General features: G+C 38.3%; 1 protein-coding gene and 1 long non-coding RNA gene across 4 annotated transcripts in view; one reads left to right on the top strand and one right to left on the bottom strand.

Moving 5' to 3' along the window:
• Positions 1-19,521, bottom strand: part of LOC122719922 — a 153,509-nt gene that overhangs the window by 97,043 nt on the left and 36,945 nt on the right. For all 3 annotated transcript variants that reach the window (XR_006347699.1, XR_006347698.1, XR_006347697.1), the window contains exon 4: positions 16,632-16,702. This is a non-coding gene — a long non-coding RNA (uncharacterized LOC122719922). The remainder of the gene's footprint in view (positions 1-16,631; positions 16,703-19,521) is intronic.
• LOC122719919 (mediator of RNA polymerase II transcription subunit 12-like) overlaps positions 11,440-19,521 on the top strand; it is a 420,913-nt gene continuing 412,831 nt past the window's right edge. Inside the window, exon 1 of the mRNA XM_043946182.1 lies at positions 11,440-14,631. Coding sequence (XP_043802117.1) covers positions 11,440-14,631 — 3,192 coding nt within the window. The remainder of the gene's footprint in view (positions 14,632-19,521) is intronic.

Genomic DNA, 19,521 nt, shown 5'->3' with positions numbered 1-19,521 from the left:
GTTTCTCTTTCGTTAACCCGTTGACCTCATTTCCATCCTTTTGTCCAACCTTTTTTAAGTTTAATCCTCCGCGTTTCCTTCCACCACGAGCATCTTCGATAGCGAACAAATTATTGCGACAGAAAGAAAGAAAGAAAGAAAGAAGGGGATAAGAGGGGGAAAAAAAAAAGGAAAAGGAAAAGGAAAAGTGGGTCGAGTATCGTGGACCAATGTCTGTAACGATCGCGAACATGAAAGTAAGTTGCCGGTAACGAACCACTGATTAATCACGATAAAAAGCAACGCACGAAAGCCCCCTCGTGTAAACTTTTCCATCTTCCATTTACCATTGCGCATCCAGAGTCTCCGTCTCCCTCCTTCGATCGCACGCGTTCGTTCTCCATCTCCTTTCAAATTATACCACTTTAATCCCGAACAAAAGATTTCCTGCATTGTAACGATAAAATGTAGAAACTATGCGAAGTTTATTTATTTCCCCTTTTATTATTCTCTCGGATTCATCGATAATGGCTCGGGAAAATTCATCTCGAATCTTTATTAATTGGAAAGAAGAAATTCGTACGGAAGAAATTTTACGCAATTCTATTTTGCTTACCGGTTGTCGAATTTATTATTTGAATACACTTGTTCTATATATATATATGTATGTATATAAATATTTGTTTTATATATATATATGTATATAAATATTTGTTACTCCAAAGCGTGATGTATTTCCACGTGTGAATTCGAGAGAATTAATTCAGTGTCAGAATTTTATCGTTGTAACGTACGAACATGTATAAATCATTGTTCCGTTTATGGAAGAAATATGAACAAAATGTCAATAATATAATATATTGATGGATGAAACGTATCGATCCACGCCGCGTCTTTTGAACTTTCCCGCTTGATCCTCTTCCGTTAATCGTTAATAAAAATTTTCTACGTTCAGGGAAAATATAAAAAGTTAATTATTTTTCTGTCGACTATTTTACGAAAGTATTATCGTATTAAGGATTAATACGTCTTGGGTTATTTTATATCCTCTTATGGCTGTGACACACTCGCGTACATTTATTTTCTTCTTTATCCACTTTACTTTTTTCCGTGCATGATGTAATTTTCTATAAATTCTCTATTTCTTTCTCTCCACCCTACTTTTAGCGAGGGGAAGCATTTTTCATCAACCAAGAAGATTTTAGAGTCTCACTAGCTTCATTTATTACGATCCTCCGGAGGGTCCTTAGTGTCACGATGGTGATTCTTTCAAGTTGCACAAGATAGTGTTATTTCGTCACATTTCTTCCTATATTCTCTTCCAAATCGTTTTGAAATAATTTTATTCGAAAAATATAATATAATTTTATCTATCATTATCATTACACGAAATTTCTAGAAATATGAGAAATCATATAATTAATATTAAATTTTAGATAGTGTTAAAGATAGTGTTATTTCGTCCTATATTCTCTTCCACCTCATCGTTTCGAAATAATTTTATTCGAAAAATATAATATAATTTTACCTATCATTATCATTACACGAAATTTCTAGAAATATGAGAAATCACATAATTAATATTAATTTTTTATATTATTTAATATTAATTATTTCATAAACATGGAAAATTTCTAAAAATTTGAATGTCTTTTTCAATGATACGTGAAGCAATTTTATTTACAACATTATTTATTAATAACACGGCTAAGCTATTGGCCATAATCGACGTAGAAGTGAAGAATACATAAAATTTACAGTTATATAGAATAAAATTACTATAACAATAAGAAAAGTTTATAAAAGTTTCCATTTTTTCTTCGAGCCTTCGATTAAATTAAAGCAACTCTTTTAATTACCATTAAACTCGGCGCTCTAAATATTCTCTTCATCGATATTATTTAAAACATCGCGGAATAAAGTTTGGCTGGAGAACTATCCGAGAACAGAATTACAGAAACCGCCCTTCTTCCGCCAAGTTTCCTTAATCGTGTCGTGAATTACAGTCGAAAACCTCGTAGAAACGGTTTCGAAACAACGAAACAAAGAATTTGGAAATTACATCCTTCATTTTTTTTTTCGCCGGATGATCCATCTATGCGGGGCAATGAATTCCGTGAGAAAATAAATAAATGCGGGAACGAAAGTCGATTCGGTGTTGACGTTTCATTCGTTTCAGTTTGTCGCCCGATTCTCGTGGGTGGGAAAGAAGCAAGACGTACGTACGATCGGCAAAGTTTCATTTTCTCCTCCATGGAGGATAAAACGAAAATTTCCACATCGATACCTCTTGAGGATGGCGAGAGTTTTCGAGTTAAAGGGGGAGGAGGACTTTCGAACCGTACGATAAATATGGAAATCAAACGATCCTAACGTGGACTACGACTACTTGGAAGAGGTATAAAAATGCAAACTTTCGAGAAAAAGAAGAAGAAAAAAAAAAAAAAAAAAGAAAGAAAAGACGATGAAACCGATGGTTATTCTTAATTTATACGAGGAATTTAACGCGATTAAGAATCATTTTCCGTGTTTGGGAGAAATTTTGCCCCCTTGCACTATAATTGGATATCTTATTAAAACGTAGAGCTTTATATTCATAGAAAGGTCTATTATTTTAAATTCATTCTTACTTTTTCTTTGTGCGATGAGTCAAGTTAGTTAGAAAAAGTAAAAATATTAAAAAAATTCTCAACACTTTTTTAATTTTTTTAATCTAAATTTTCACGAAACAGCTTCGAATATATTTTATATGATAATTTTATTTGCCGTGGAATATTTTTCATTAGCGAGAGAAATCTTGAAATTAGGTCATTACAAACGTGCTTACTATATCTACGTATCATTATGGTACGAGGAACGAAGAAGATATCTATTAATAATCGCGAGGAGAAGGGTCGTCCTTTTCGGAGAGACGAGTGAAAAGTATCGAGAGATTCGGATTAAATATGAAATATTTAGGCATCGATATTCTTCTGTCCCCGTGTCCCTTTCATCTCTCGTTTCGAATGCGAACAAAACGGAGCACACCGATCTACATATTGAAATCATTCATCACCCCATTTTTTTTTTCTTTTTTTTTATTCGTCCCCAACAAATCCGTACCCCAGATTTTTCATCAACTCGTCGCGTCGAGTTTTAAAACGCTCGTCGAATAGATCGAAATTTCATCCTCCCGTTTCAAGCAGATTATACAGGCGTGCGATAAAAAATATCTCGGATTCCTCGAATCAAAATAACGAAACAAATGCACTTCCTTTGCTTTAGACTCGTCTTTAATCGGCACAAAAGAAATTATTATGTAAATTTTTCATCGTTAAAAAAAAAATCCTTTTTCTCTATCTCTAACCTTTTTTGCAATGAATCCAAATCGACCTGTAATAATTATCATCCTGTAATAATAGCAGTACACGTGTATACACGTAGATATTATACGCATCGTGATATAAATTAACATTAATAGCGATATCGAAGGAATTTCCATGATCAATTCGAGCACGATCATTATCATGCGGATCGCAGTCCATAGAGAATCAAGAACCTAAGGAACTTGAAATTTTCATTCCAAGCGTAGATTGCACACATCGATCCTCCCGCCTATTACAGTATCATGGTTCGCGTGAGATGATGCACGGATATTATACCCTATCCTGGAAGGGGGTTGGCCTGCACAAGAGTGGATCGCAGGAGGGAGTGGCGAGTCGGCTGCGTTTTTTGGCTCCGAGGTGGATTTTAAATCAGACCAAATCACATACCTCTTCTATCGTTCTTCTTCTTTCCTCTCTTTCTCTCTTTCTCTCATTTCTTCTTCTTCTTTCTTTTTCTTTCTTTCTTTTTTTTTTTTCTTTTTCTTTTTTATCACCACGAGCCAATTTGGCCGATCGTAGTGGCTGATATATGAACTTGGCGAAAAGGCAGCGAGCCATTGGCCGATTTTAATCGAGCCGGATCAACTCGATACGTTAATTGGCAAAATTTGACTCGATGCCAGTCGAACGAGGATCATTCAATTACATCGAAATGAATCTTGGGCCTGGGTTGGTCTTTGATTCGTGTGATTTGTTACTCGGAGGATGTGGAAATTTCGATGGAATTATCGTTGAATTTTTTTTAGGTAACCAGGGTGTGGCTAGGGTGGATAGGGCGATAAATAAATTGATAGGGGTAGTTCTTCTCTGTAAGAATAAGAAGAAAGGGCGATATCCGCTGTAGCGATAAAGATATCCGATATTGGAGAATTTTATTTTCTTCTCTTCTCTTTATTCTCTTTATTTTTCTTTCCGAGATCTTTGGAAGATGAAAGCGCGAAAGAGGAAGGGGAGGGGGAGAGAGGGAAAGAAAGTTACCTTTAGTCTTGGTTACTTTCAATGGAAAATGAATATGCTCGCGGAGATTGGAGCGAGGAAACTTGTTTATTCCGTTTGCAGATGTTATCTTGTATTTGCCTTCCATTTATCTCAGTTATAGTTCAGTAAACATTAACGAAATTAAATTCACTCGCTATTTCTAAGAAATTAGGGCAAGACTTCAAAGTAATTCTAGACTAACTTCTAAACTTGATATTTGTTAAATCAAATCAAAAGTTAAATATATATATATATATACAAATTTATATTTCCATTGATATATAAATATATATTATACAAAATTGATATAATAAACAGAGATTTGCTTCATCCATTAAATATTACGATTACTTTCCATAAATATCCATTAGTATATTCATTTAATTCCATTGCCCAAATGCATTACATTGTTTATTCGTATCATCATCTATAACGGAATTAAATATAATAACGAAATACTGATATAAATAGAAAAATAAAAAAAAAAAAAGCAGACAAATTTCATTATACTTTCCTCCATATTAAAGAAAATTATTATTATACATGTCCATCCATTCCTATCCTCCAGAAGAAAATCGAAGAAACTATTCGATCTCGTATTTCCCCCTCCCTCCCTCCCTCCCTCCCTCTCTTCCTCAATATCACGTATAACCATCTTCCAGACGAAATCGTAAATACCCAAACCGCTTGCGGTGCACATTTCTGGCGGCCAAATGTGGAAATAGCGATATCTTATTGTTCCCCGATATAGCGGGGGGGAAATTGGAAAGTCCTTGGAAATAAATGCCCAAGTGACCGGGTTATCGTGTTTTCCCGGTATTGGCGAGTAATGGGATTTCAAGCCGATTTCAATTGATCCCGATGCATCGCGACAGTCGATCGCACTCCCGATAACCAGGGCCACTACTTCGAGGGAGGGGGGCGAGGAAATTGGTGTAATTCGGTCGTGGTCCATTCGACGACCCGCCGTTATCGTCAGTTTCCGGGGGGAACCCCCCCCCCCCGCGACTGACAAGTCGATAATTCGATACGGATTTCTTCGTGCGTGTTACAGAAGAGAGAAAGAGAGAGAGAGAGAGAGAATATTGGAATAAAGAATGACTCGTCTCGATACGATACGTCTCTGCCTTCCCTTCTAATATTTCGCGATTTATTTAATACGATATTGGATCTGTACAAACGTGGAATCGGTTCTCGCCAATTTTCACGTTTAATATTCCTCGTCCGGTCGTTTGCGATTCGATGCGCGAATTGGAATGTAAATGAGATGGGTATAGAAAAAGAAAAGAAAGGAGAAGTTTCTCGAGGATTCTCGAGTTCTTTTCCTTTTTTTTTTTTTTTTCTATTAAAAATTTGAATCGAATCTTAGAAGATGTACAACGATGGGAAATTCGTTTGGACGAAGGAGGGAATTTCGATGAAAATCGATGGGGAAAAAAGATGGACGACGATTAAGGAGACATAATGACGTACAATTTATTTTTGTTTCTAAGATTTCTAAGAGTTGTTTGTACTACGATCGATGCACTTTTTCAAGTCAATTTTCTTTGGGGAATTTACGTATTACGTATTGAATACACATATATATATGTATGAGTGAACAGCGCGTTTACCTTTCTCTCAAAGGCGTACAAACAAGAACACAACACAAGAGAACATTTCATGCGGGCTTTTTGAAACGTAAAGGAATTCAATCTTGACAGGAGGAGGGAAGCGCGTAAAACTAGTAGATGCGATTGAAGACTTCGCGCACGATGTCCGGAAAGCTGACTTACGTGAATCGAAACGCGAAGGAAACAAGCCGGCTTTCACATCGAACCACCCTACTATTCCTCCCAAAAGAAATTTGCAATCGTCGAGGAACAAATATACAAAGATAATATTATTTATTGTCCAAAGATTAAAAAGATAGAACAATAGAAATTGTATGTCAGAACGGGGAAAGAATAAAATTCTAAACCGGGCACGATCGAGTGGAGAAATTAGATTATAAATTTCATTTTGATATCTGATTAACGCCAGAGTTGACCCATTAACGATCGATCGATAAAGCAAATTAGTTGAACGAAATACGATCCACGCGGATGAATCCCCCTGAGATAGAAGATTTCCCTCCTGTTCACCACAATTTACTACACGACGAACAAGATCTTGGTTTTCGCATTATCGATAAATATATATTTTTTTAATTATTTAATTACGCGAATTATCATCAGTCAATTCGAAAAATATTTTCATGGAAACGTTAGTTAGACGTTTTTAACATTCTGTTAAATAATTATTGACTAATTAATTGACAATTGATTCAACAATGCAATCTCTATATGTAATAATACATGCGTGGAAATGGCAAATTTGTACACATGTCAGTTCATCAAAACACGTTTACTAAACAGGAATAGTAGGATATAAATATACAAACTGGCGGATACAATTAAATGTAAAGTAAATATTCGAACAGCAACGATGTATATATAATATATAACCTCTAATATACAATTTCCCTATTACGTGAAAATTATATTGGTGTGTATATTTAGCTTCATTCAGAAATACCAAGGCACATTCACTCCGGATCAAATTATTTTGATCTTGATACTGAACATCGTGTAAATATACACGATCTTTGGTAGATCATGTTCCCTTGAATTACAAACGCAAGCGTAAAATGAATCTTTATTGGATTAACATCGAGTTACATGGTAGAACAAATTTCCAGTAATTCATTCAATCGCTAGAAATTTTCTAAAATAAAAATTACTAAATATTCAAAGGTAAAAATTAATTTGGAATTCTGTTTATTCATTTTTGGAACAAGAGTTGTGCAATAGAAATTGTATGTAAAAAATAATATATTTATTTTTAATTTCGAATTTAAATTAAGATTTGATATAAATATATTGAAAAATTGAAATATTATTTTTATAATACTGTATATTCGAAACTAAAGTATATTATTTCATAAATCTTCGCGAAATAATAAAAAAAAAAAAGAAGAAATCACTGAACAAAGTACACGTATATTTGTAAACATGATTATACACTTATATTTGTTGTAATTCATAAATGTGTATACTATACAAGCACGTTCACATACGACAAAAGCAATTTATTTGTCTCTCTACGAGTAACTGTTTTGTAAATTTTTCTTCAAACATATTCAAGGAAATATCTTCGAGTTGTTTGTATCTTCCATTTCTACGCATTCTTCCACGTACTTTTTTTCAGTCTTCAATGTGTGCGATGTATACACGAGTACAATCAAAAAGGAAAAATAACAAGGAGAAATGATATACTATATTGTAATTAAATGATAATGCACGAATTGATTATAAACGATAATTTTGTTTAACTACATTATAATATATTATAATATATTATAATATATTACAATTATATTAAACATTATGATAATTCACTATCCCTCTTAATTATCTTAATTATTTATTAATTAATTATTATCTTAATTATTAATTAAATCTTAATTATTTTTGTATTCTTAATCACGAGTCATGCTTGCTAATTTTAAAAATAATTTTCATTCTAATAAATTGGTTAAATTTTTATTCCATTTTTTTGTAATAAAAATTATAATAGAAATTGTCAAGACTATTTATAAGGATAAAAAATTTCAAATTAAATCATTTAACAACAAATAACGTTTCAAATTTACAAACTATGTGATAAAATTCATCGAGTTACGAGATAATTAATATCAAAAAAAAAAAAAAAAAAAGAAAAAATGATCGTATAGATCATTCACGTCGAAAGCGTAATCGCAATATAATTTATGATCATATATCGCGCTAACTTATTTACAACGATAAAAACGATTTTTTTCTCTTAAACAGATCGAAAATAAACGGGATCCGAAACCATTAGTTCAATTTACACTGTATTTTCACTTCGACCGGTTCATGTTTCATGATACATGACGTCCAGCCCACAAACTGGCATTCACGCGTCAACCTTTCAACCCCCGTGTATAAAGACCAGTCATTAGTCTCGATGTAAAGCGTGTTGGCAAGCCTGGGGATGATGAATTACGAGTCCCTTGTTTGCGAAACGAGATGGTCACTTTAAGCACATCCCTAGGTTTTGTGCAAACTGTGTTAGTTTGAAACCCTCGAATGGATCTAAAGGCGATGGTCGCTTGCAAAGTGGCGTGTCTGCTCTATGGACACTGGAGGTGTTATATATATGATTCTGATTATCAAGATTAAGGAAGGAGTGTTCGTTGAGAAAATAATTCTGCTGTGTATTTTTTGCTCAAATGTCAGAAATGAATTAATATCAGAGATCGGATAAAGGGATCGAGACCGAATTATTGAGTTATTCGAATTTATATTCGTTTCAGATTGGTCGAAATATGAAAAAAGTTTTAAAGATGATTAAATATCATCGTATCGTAGTTTGATTTGTGCGAATATTTTTTTTGAAAAATAAAAATTTCCCAGAATAGAATATTCAATGATAAACGAAAGCAATGATGGATGATATATTGCATTGTTAGTATTAGTTTGTTATTTCATATACGATTAAATTTCATCATTAATATTCAATCAGGTGCGGAATAATTAGTACCAATATCAGAAATTCTCGATATAAAGCACAACATAAACCCTAATACCACATTAATACCAACATTTAGCAGCGATAGTTGAAACGTTTCAATAAATATTCCAGTAAATTTGATATTGCTCGTAAACGGATTTATAGACCAGTTCTTATTACAGATAAATGCGCCACGCTTCGTCTTCCCTTCTATCCAAGTTTCTACCAAAGATTCTTCGCCATGGGCAACTTTCTTCTAGCGATATATCGCCAATAAAACACAGTGAATGGTCCTGTGCAGGTATCAAAAACGAGACGAAATTCTAGAAATTCCCCTTTAATTGCCCCATAATACCCGTTATCCCATTCTCTTCATTCGATTCTTCGTCGAAAAAATGATTACAATTATTGCCAACCAAGAGGAAATTATTAATGCAAAAGGAAAAGAAAATAGAATTCGTCAGTTCAAAGGTCTCTCGAAGAAATTTTCAATATTAAATTTTCCGTTTACCGTTTAGTAAATTTCAGGCAATGAAAGATTGAATGAAGAAGGGCGTCTATCTGAAACTAAAGTGATCACGAGGCGCTTGGGAAATCACGAAAACAATTCGCGTTCCACCGAGTGAAATAGATCGTCCCCGAAGCAGCGAACTCTTTGTTCGCCCTTGTCATTGTCGGTTAGATAAATTGAAACGCGGATTGCCGGCATTTCTGAGGGCCGACGTCGAAGCCTTGGCTAAATAAACGTCTTGGCCGAGCCGCCTCTATTCGGAACTCGATCGTGAAATTTCTGAATTAACGGCCAACAGTTTATTCGAACTTCCTTTCCGATGTTTTTCGGTGTTCCGCCTCCGTTAGACACGGCTCGATGGTTCAGAAAGCCGTGGAGAAACTATTACCAGACCCTTAATTTATGCGAGGAATTAAGTTTCAGCCTCCCGAGAATTAATAGGGATTTCGATGTTTTCTTCCGTTTATTTCCAAAACTTATTAATGGACTTTTAATTTCATGCAAAAACAAAGTTCGAGCGGTCGAGGATTATTTTCCGGATTAACAATTATTTTAATTAATTCACGCTATAGGTGTAGGTGGTTATTGTTGAACGTGTTAATTTGAATAATAGAGATTACTCTCTCCCCCTCTCTCCAATTAATTTTAAATTTTGGTCGAATGTTAATCTTGCGCCGAATATTACGAGGGAAATTTATACGAAGTAGGAAAGTTGGAGAAGTACGTGTTTCGTGTCTTTATTTTGCAGATCGATCCTACAGATATTTTGCGGATGAATCGTTGCTACGATTCCGCGAAAAAGAAAGAGTTAATTCTTTCGTTAGATATATAAAGGAAGAATGTTGATACGAAACTGGAACAATAAAATCAAATATCGTCTTTCAACTCGAAGAGTATTGAAAGTTACTTAAAGTAATAAAGGAAAAACTGCCTAATGGAAATCAAAATTACTCAAGGAACTGATAATAAACGTATAAGAGAATATTATTGATGGAATAATCAATTTTTCTAACGTTTCGAGAAATTTACACCAGCTGATCGATATTTGAATCTCAATTATCCGTAGAAGATACAATATTGTAAGAAAAATTTAAGCGTTTATAAACTTCGAATCGCGAATAAAGATTTTTGGAATAATATTCGCGAAAATAATTCAATAAATATAAATTACCAGTAACAGTTATTTATCGAACAAGAAGACGCGAAGAGGAAAACCATATTTCTTTCCCGATACAATTTCGTCAACGTGACGACAAGAAAACTATGAAGTGAAAGCCAACAGAATAGAATCGACGAAGATTTGCGAAACGAAAAACGGCGATCACGTCAAAGGGGCGCAATAAAAGAGATTATATTCGCAATTGCGCGTTCCCTTTTTCCTCCCCTCTTGGAAAAAAAATGAGAAATGCGAGGGCGGTGTTCAAAGACCTTCTGCCTGGACAAACGTTTCAAATTTTCACGTAATATTATTCGACGAGTCCGCGATTTATTAACGAAGCCCCTAGGAGAGAAACGAGCGAGAACGATCCGAATAAAGAAAATGTAAAAAAAAGAAAAGAAAAAAGTAGATCGTGCGTAACAAGCTCGTTCGTTGATTTTTCGGGCCGTTCAAAGAAGGGAGAAAGAAAAAAAATCACTCAATCAGCAGAGATAAATTTTTGGACTAAAAAATTTCGACGAAAATCTAATAATCGTATCAAAAAGAAAAGAAAAGGGAAACGAATATTGGTACAAAATCGCGATAAAGAAACATTTATGATCTGATCCTCTCGCGAGATTCGTTTCCGCGAGATCAAGAAGAAACAAAGGGAGAGAGAAATTCGATAAGGATCACGGAAAAGGAGAAGTAGAACGACATTCAATATCGACGTTTACATGCCTCGAGTGGACCTGGAGGAATTTACGAGGCGTAAAAACGCGATCCGTGACGATTGCGTTGAAGCGAGAATCTAGATTTCCAACAGAGAGTTGAACGATAAAATCGTCACGGTGTGCGGATTGGGGCGAATTCTCGGCTACATCGGCGGAAGACCGTCGGTGGGGGCCGCCAACATGTCGCAGTCTGGTTCAGGAGGGGTGAACGATAGCCACCAGGAGCAGAACCAGGTCGGACAAACGATGGAGAACCAGCAGACGTCGTGTCAGAACGGTCGGGCCGAGCCGCCTGCCGATAATGCCAAACAAGATTTGTCAAATGGCTTCGAAAACCGTACCATAGAGTATGACAGATTCTCTCAAGACAGGGCACAGCAGACCAAGTCGATCGGCCAGACTCAGAGCCAAGAGCAACAGCAACAGCAGCAACAACAACAGCAGCAGCAACAGCAAACTGAGCAGACCGGTCAATACCCGATTGGAAGGAAGCAAGCTGTGGTCGGTGTTCCCGAAGACAGACATCCACCGACTGGACAACTTCCTCCTCAACAGTACGGGCAAGAAAAGTCTACGGCACCGGAGAGAACGCAGAACGTGTCTCAAACTAGCACTCAAACCCTTCCTGTTCAAGCTCAACCCCAATTCGTGCCCGATTACGATCAGACCCAGTACACACAGATACGAAGCCAGTTCGAGGTGAGACCGCAGATGTATCCTCAACAAGCGCAATACGCGGAGCGTGCCGGTTACGTGACCCGAGACGTGACGTACAGGGATCCCACGTTGTACCAAGGAGGCGCGGCGAATCCCATGTTCACCGGTCAAGGTCAGTACGTAACGGTTCAACACGGGTCGCAAATACCCCCTCAATCCGCCAGTCCTCAGCCGCCGTACTTCTCAGGCGTGGTGGTGCCTCAACCGACTGGCTACGCCCAATACGGTACCCAGCCCCAATACCCTTACACCCAATATCCCCAGACAATGATGAACGCGGTACCGTACACACCCCACGCGGGAATTTACCCGGGTCAACAGTTCGGCCAACAATCGCCCAATCCTCAGAGATTCTCGCAGGAGTTGGGTCAATACCAGACCCAACCGATCATCCAACCGATCGCCCAGAACGTGACCCACGGTCTCGCGATGGCAACTGGCGAGCGACCGAGTCGTGGGCCGAAACCCATGGTTCCCCCCCGAGGCAACTCGAAGATCACGCACGACACCGGGCACAGAAAATCGGCGAGCGTCGACGTGGCCGGGATGCAGAAGCCTAAATACGATCCCGGTCAAAATCCTGTCCCGCAGGAGCAGCAGATCCATCGGAGCGACGGGGCGATAATCGTCCAGGGTGCACAGATAGTGGCCGACGCCCAAGACAGGAGGTATCTGGCGGCCATCAATCAAAATCCGCGGACACGACAGGACGGGTTGTACGTGGATACGAACGAGGATCAGCCGCCACCTGGGCGGGAAAAAATGTGCGAGGCCGTGGCGGCCGACTGCGGCCTGTACGTGGCCAGGCCTGAACACAGAAAGTCTATTTCCGTGGACGTTACATCGAGTTTCCAGCGGCGGAACGACACGATCACCTTCACGTTCCCCGGTGACGGGAATCAGGAAATATTGATGCCGGGCAGGAAGGGCGGAAGCATGGTGGATCCGAAACGGGTCGAAGCCAATCAAGTGTATCCGCCTGATCAAAGGCGATTGGACACGAGCTTGAGAGTATCTCCGATGGCTTTTGATACGAGACAAGAGAATAGGAAGAGCATAGGGGCGGACAGAAAGCCCGAATGGGGCAACGTGAGCCCTAATCAAAGAGTGGCGATGCCGCAAGAAAACAGGCGATCCGATTACTTCGACGAGCACAGGAGGTCGCCTATGACCATCGAAGGGAAAAGAATGGAGGACGTTAGAAGGTCTCCTATGCCGTTCATGCCGATCCGCGAGGGATCGGCGGATCGTGGCGGGCAGAAGAGTCCCTCGTTCGTCAATCAAAATTTCGAGAAGACGAGGCAGGAGTTGACGATATGGGCCGAGCAACGCCAACGGCAGGAGCACGAGAGGAGCATGATGCAGAATCAAATGATGTCGACCAGCCCGCGTTCCCGTAATCAGTCCGAGGAGAGGAGGGATCCGAGAGGGCAGATCCATCAGGCGGCGGACGATAGGAAGGAAGGGAGAATGAGCCAGTCGGCCTTTCAACCGATTCCCAACATCAGTCAGAGGACGATAATGGAGCAACGTCGCCATTTGCGTCACGTCAGCGCCGATCTGACGAAACACATGGAACTATCGAGGAAGGAGTTCGAGGAGCAGCCTATTAGCGGATCCGTGGCGAATCTGGGACCACCTCCTGCCAGCACGACCTCCTCTCAAAGGGCAAGTCCCAACATATGCCATCAGTATCCAGCCCTGAGCGAAGCCAAGTTAGATACCAAGACCGTTCTCACGGTGGTAACGGATTTCGGTGAAACGAGCTTGGGCAAACCGATCGATCAGGTGGATCACATAATTCACAGTCATCGCAAGAGTCACAATGTCTCTGGCAACTTATTGACCCACAGCAAGAGCCAGACGGACAATCTTCAAAGTCAATTGGATCCACAGAACGAAAAGTCCGACACGCTGACGCCGCAGCAGCAACAACAGCAGCAACAACAACAACAACAACAATTGCAGAATCAACAGAGCCTGGATTTAATTTCAGAGAAGCTGAGCCAATTCGAACGGCAACAGAGCGATCTGCAGGCGAAGCTTCAATGTCTTCAGAGTCAAAATCAAATCCTGGACAAAGTGGCGCAGTTTCAACACCAACAGAGCGACTTGCAGGCAAGGCTGCAAAGTCTGCAGGCGCAGAACCAATTGTGCGAGAAATTGCAAAGATCGACCGATTTTCAACCGCACGGGATCGGGAACGAGATCCACCAGATTCAATCGAACTCGCTGCCCAACCACCAAGAGCAATCGTCCGATAAGAGTTGCCTGACGCAGAACCAGAATACGCCGCACAGCCATCATCAAACGTTATTGACCGCTTCCTATTCACAGAACTCTAATCATCAATCCTGCCAATCGTCTGTCTGCGAGAAGCTATCGCCAAGGCTGCAACACGATACCAGCGACCCGAATTCTATTCAGATACCGAACATGTCGCAGATGCCGTTGCCGTGTCTGCCGCAATTCGAGCGCACTGACGCGTCGCGCGCTTCGTTTTCGCAGTTCCATAGGCTTCAGTGCCAGATAGACGGCCACGAGGGCGTTTCGACCACCGCCGTCTCCTCCGCTTCCTTCACCGGCACGTTGAAGAAGGTGCCTCCGGAAAAACCACCGAGAACGTCGTTGATCGTTCAGTCGCCGGAATCGGAGGTAAGAACATCCACGATTCCAGGTTGATTTTCACGTTAAATGTCAGTTTTCCGTTTTGCATGACGATGTGATGTAGATATGCGCCAATCGTATCGTTGGATTAGATTAGTTTTAATTTTACTTCGTGTGCTCTTTGTTAAAAGAAAAAAAAAAAGGTAAGCAACCAGTAGAAGGATGGATACTATAATTTTTTCATAATTTTTAGAAATTTCTTTTCGATACGCGTAGTAACCAGTTCAAAAGAGATTCATAAAAGTTTAATCTTATTCAATTTATTTCACAAGTACCTCTATAAGAAAGAAAAAAGAAGAACAAGATATCTTATTCGATAAGATAAGAGACACACACTCGAATGATCAAAGCGCATTATCCTTTTCTCAATAATACCTTGTAAAATTAAAATCCACGAGCAACGATTGAACAATGCACGGAAAGGGAATTGCGCATCGGTCGGTGGAAAGGGGTGAAAATGGATACGGGGGGAGAGCGGTAGAGCGGTGACCTGGGCGGAAAGGGCGCAAGATAGAGATCTCCACTTGCAGTTTTTGCCATGGAACCCGAGTGGAATGAACTCGTTAGATATCAGACTCGATGTTGTCTTTGAAAACTTCGTTACCAGCCCTGTGTACCTTTCACTCTATACCCAAACCCGATCTTTTCGTCTAGACAACTTTGTTCGTGGTATAAAACTGGATGGATACCCTCGTCGACGATGACGATGCCACCCGTTAGATCGTGCACGTGTTTCGAATATGGAATCCTGGATTTCGCGACTGTATAACGCGCTCGTCTAAATATAATCCGTATTCGAGGGATTTATGTACTCTTTACGTTTTTTTAATATTTTGCTACTTTACGCGATGCAAATCTTTTTTTTTCAATCAAACCTTTTCTATTTATTATATTATAATGAATAATTTAATGAACAATAATTTAATTCATAATTCTTCTACATCATTCGTGTTCGTTTCGTTTTCTAGAATATATCAAGTAAAATAAACTTATGGCAAATTATTATCGAACTAAACTTTCCTCGAATTACGAATCGTAATTAAAAATATCCCATCACCTCGAATATTATTAATTATCGTAATAATAAATTCATATTACAGATCCAGAATCGTGCGATCGATTATCCAAACGACGCAATAGATTTCAAAGTAAACACTCCTCGTGCGGGTTTCGAGGAAAAATATTCGGAAACAGATATAGACCGCGACTAATAGAAAATATTTTCAAACCTCCTTTCGACCTATACGTTCGTATTATTTTAACCATCGACGGCCGCTACCCTTTCGACACGGATATTTCCAATCTTTGCCGATACTTTGCATAAAAGACGGGGAAAGGGGAGCCCCGTTGTAGAGGCGGGCAAGGCAAATAACCGGCTCCTCTCTCTACGTTGAAAACGTAGACGAAGCTCCGCCGGCGTCGTACCGTTAAAATTGGGTTAGCGCTGCGAGTCGCGCGCGTATGAAAAGCTTCTGAGTTTACTTTCCCAGAAGAGCAAACATCGCCCCTCTCCCTTCCCCCTATCCGCCTCTATCATCCCCTTTGCAGCACGGTGGACAATGGAGAAGTAAAGAGAATTCGCATTTCCGACCGGCGTGCGTTACCTAACCTGTCCAACGGGAGGGGAAGGGTGGAAGAATGGAGGGTGAGGAGGGATTCGCGGTCCACCCTCTGATACAATTCGGTAATGGAGGCTTTTCTCGAGGGTGGCAATACGAGCGCGAAACAAGTGGCCGAATGAAGCGTGTAAAGGATTGGACGAAACAAAGGGGAATGTTTCGTTCTCGAATGGAAATATGCCAATTCTTGTCTTGTCGAGAAAGGGGTTAAAATTTGTCATGGAGTGTCGTGATTTTTGTTCGCGTATTTGGATTTTTAATGATGAAATTTTGGATTAAAGAAATTGGGGAAAAATTAGTAAAGGTTAATCATATTGATCTTAATTTGAAGGTGTTGAAGGATTAAATAATCGTTTCGAATTGACTCACCAGTTGCAGGCCACTGGAGCTCCTCCAATTCACAATTTTCTTCTTTTCTTCTCAATAACGGTCTTCCAATCCTAAAAATAATAATAATTAGTAGAATTAAAGTTGTAAAATTGATAAAAATAGTGAAAAGTCTTTTAAATTATACTGGAAATTGAAATAAGAAAGTTGGAGGAAACGAAAGAATCATAAACACGATTGTAAAGGATTTTAGTAAGGAGAGAGATAAATGATAATTATAAAAAAAAACGAATATTCTCCTATTTTACTTAACGTGATATAAGTTTTCTACCGTTTTAAAGGAAGAAAATATCATTAATAAAATCGTAAGAAAGTTCAGTTAACCAAAAGCAAGGATTTTCTATTTTCACGGGCAATTTTTCACCAGCCCTTTGTAACAGAGGGCACAATGCACAAGGGTTAAGAGAATTCTCGCGTCCCTGGACCGTGGCACGTCGCCTCGTTTACTCGCTAGAGGATTCTTACTAGGCCAAGTGTCTAGGCAAGCGGGCGTGTTTCGTTCTAATGTAATTAATGTCTTCTTCTTTCAACACTCTCGGCCGTGCTTAGCGATGTAAAACGGGAAAAGTGAGAAATAAAAAGTAGACGAGCCGGTGACAGAATTTCGCGACGTTAATGGACGTGGTGCGCTTGCGGCTCGAGAATGGACCATCCCAGTTTATACTAGTAATTGCTCGATCGATTAATAATGCATCCCTTGTCACTCAGAAACCTCTTTGACACGGATAAATTGTCAAATAGTCGCGATCGCTTGATTGAAATTACTATGGCGAAATGATAGAAAAGCGAAAATGATACAAAATTCATCTTTCATTTTTTCGAAACGATTTTTATTCGATAGTAATTATTTATTAAAAAAGAAAATTGTAAATAATTTTAGAGTTTTAGAGATTGTACGAATATTTTTATCTTTATTAATAATTGTTTAATGAAGTTTGAAATCTTTTAAGATAATATCGTATCATGATCCTTTTAAAAGAGAAATTTTACATGCTATTAAAATATTGTTATTTGGAATCAATATCTTTTACATTCATTGAATTGTTTTAATTAGATTCAAAGAAGATAATATTATTCAATTATTATATTCTGAAAAAATTGAACGATTTCCAATAACGATTGCTTTAATTATTCCATTGAAATATATTACCTTTAAAAAGAACGATTATTACTTACTGTTTCGATATTATCCAACTACATTTTAAAAAAGTAAAATTCGAAGAGAAATACAACGCGATTAAGGAAAATTCGAAAAATAATGTAAAATAAAATATAAAAAAACAAATTTTGAAGCCAAACAATTTGAACGGATCCAAAAATTCTCTAATTCATTCATTCAATTCTAATTTCTCTTTTTCATTTATATAGCCACTTTCCACACATTCCATTATTATTATATTTAATCATCGAATAATCGAACTGCTGCAACACGAAAGGGTTGAGAAACCCCTCCACTTTGAGAACATTCCACCTTTCCAGCCAAGCTTTAATTCTCTGAATGATCTCGCCCAACCTTGTCTGCAACCTTGGATAAGTGGTTTGTTCCCTCAAGTCGGTCACACTGGCTGCATTAAATCGCGTAAACGTTGTGTGTCACCGAAGATCACAACGGGAGGTTTGGGGGAAAGTTCGCAGCGTTGCGGTTTCAAAAGCTCCCCGGTTCCGCAACAGCTCCAAGCCATCCGAGACACGCCAGTTCGAGTAACGTAAATTCAGAAAGGAGCGCGTAATTCGACCGACGAGAATTTCCGCCATGCTTCTCCATCCCGCCCCGCACAGGCACACAGGTTTCACGGCAGAGCATCGGTAGGAAATTCGCAGGAGGGAGCAGCCTGGATGGATTCGAATCGCGCGCGGATAAAATGTGAAACGAGAGAGAAAGAGAGAGAGAGAGAGAGAGAGAGAGAGAGACGATTACTTGCGAAATTCGAAATATCGCGAAAAATTAGAAGAAGAAGAATGAAAAATGAATTAAAACTGGTTCGATGCTCGAAGCTTACTCTCTTTTTTTCGTCAGAAAGTAGTTTTTTTAATTAATTGGAAATCACTGATGCGCGAATTTTTTTTTCTAGATGTTTCTAGATGCGAAGATGGATAAAAGATTGTACAAATTTGATTTAGTAGATTTTTCATTTCATGTATACAGGAATTCCAATATTTGTCGGATACGATGGGATTAATATCAATAGAAGGTAATTGATTTAGCTGTGATTGAATAGAAATGATTGGGCGTTATTTAAATTTGTTCTTTTGTGTGTGTGTGTGTGTGTGTGTGATGTTACAATAAAAAGAAAAAAAGGGATTTTATTTTTTTTTTTTTTTACAGAGCGGTTACGTCGTGAAATATTTTTGATTCGATCGAGTTTAAAAACGAAGATTTTCTTAATAAATTATAATTTTTGTTTTTATTACAATCAACATTGAAACAAAATATAAATTAAATTTTATTTTAAACTTTTGTTGTTATCTGAGAAACGAGAACACGACTTCTGTTCATTTTTCAGGATTATCCTTTCAAATTGAAATTAATGATCTCTTCACGTTTTCGCTATCCTTCTAAACTCTGGACAGTGTACATCAATTGTTTAAGGCGATAATGATAGTTCGTGAGAAGGAAACTAGCGCCCAGTAGATTTATCTCATTTCATTCCCTTTATTTCTAAACATATCGTAGAATAGAGTAATTCGATGTCGAGTCAGTTTATAAAATACCTCGATTCCTTTGTTCTATTAAAGAAATTTCACGAAGAAAATCGAACGATAAGAAAACGTAATATAACGTGTATCCCCTATAAATCAGCAGCCACTATCTCTAAATATAATACGAGACTATGGAAAGTTTATGAAAACTTTATGAGAAACGAAAAGGAAA

This window comes from Apis laboriosa, unplaced genomic scaffold (genome assembly GCF_014066325.1).
Source record: "Apis laboriosa isolate Shangri-la unplaced genomic scaffold, ASM1406632v1 scaffold9_cov152, whole genome shotgun sequence".
In the NCBI taxonomy this organism is placed as follows: domain Eukaryota; kingdom Metazoa; phylum Arthropoda; class Insecta; order Hymenoptera; family Apidae; genus Apis; species Apis laboriosa.
This window is presented reverse-complemented; position numbering and strand designations above follow the sequence as displayed.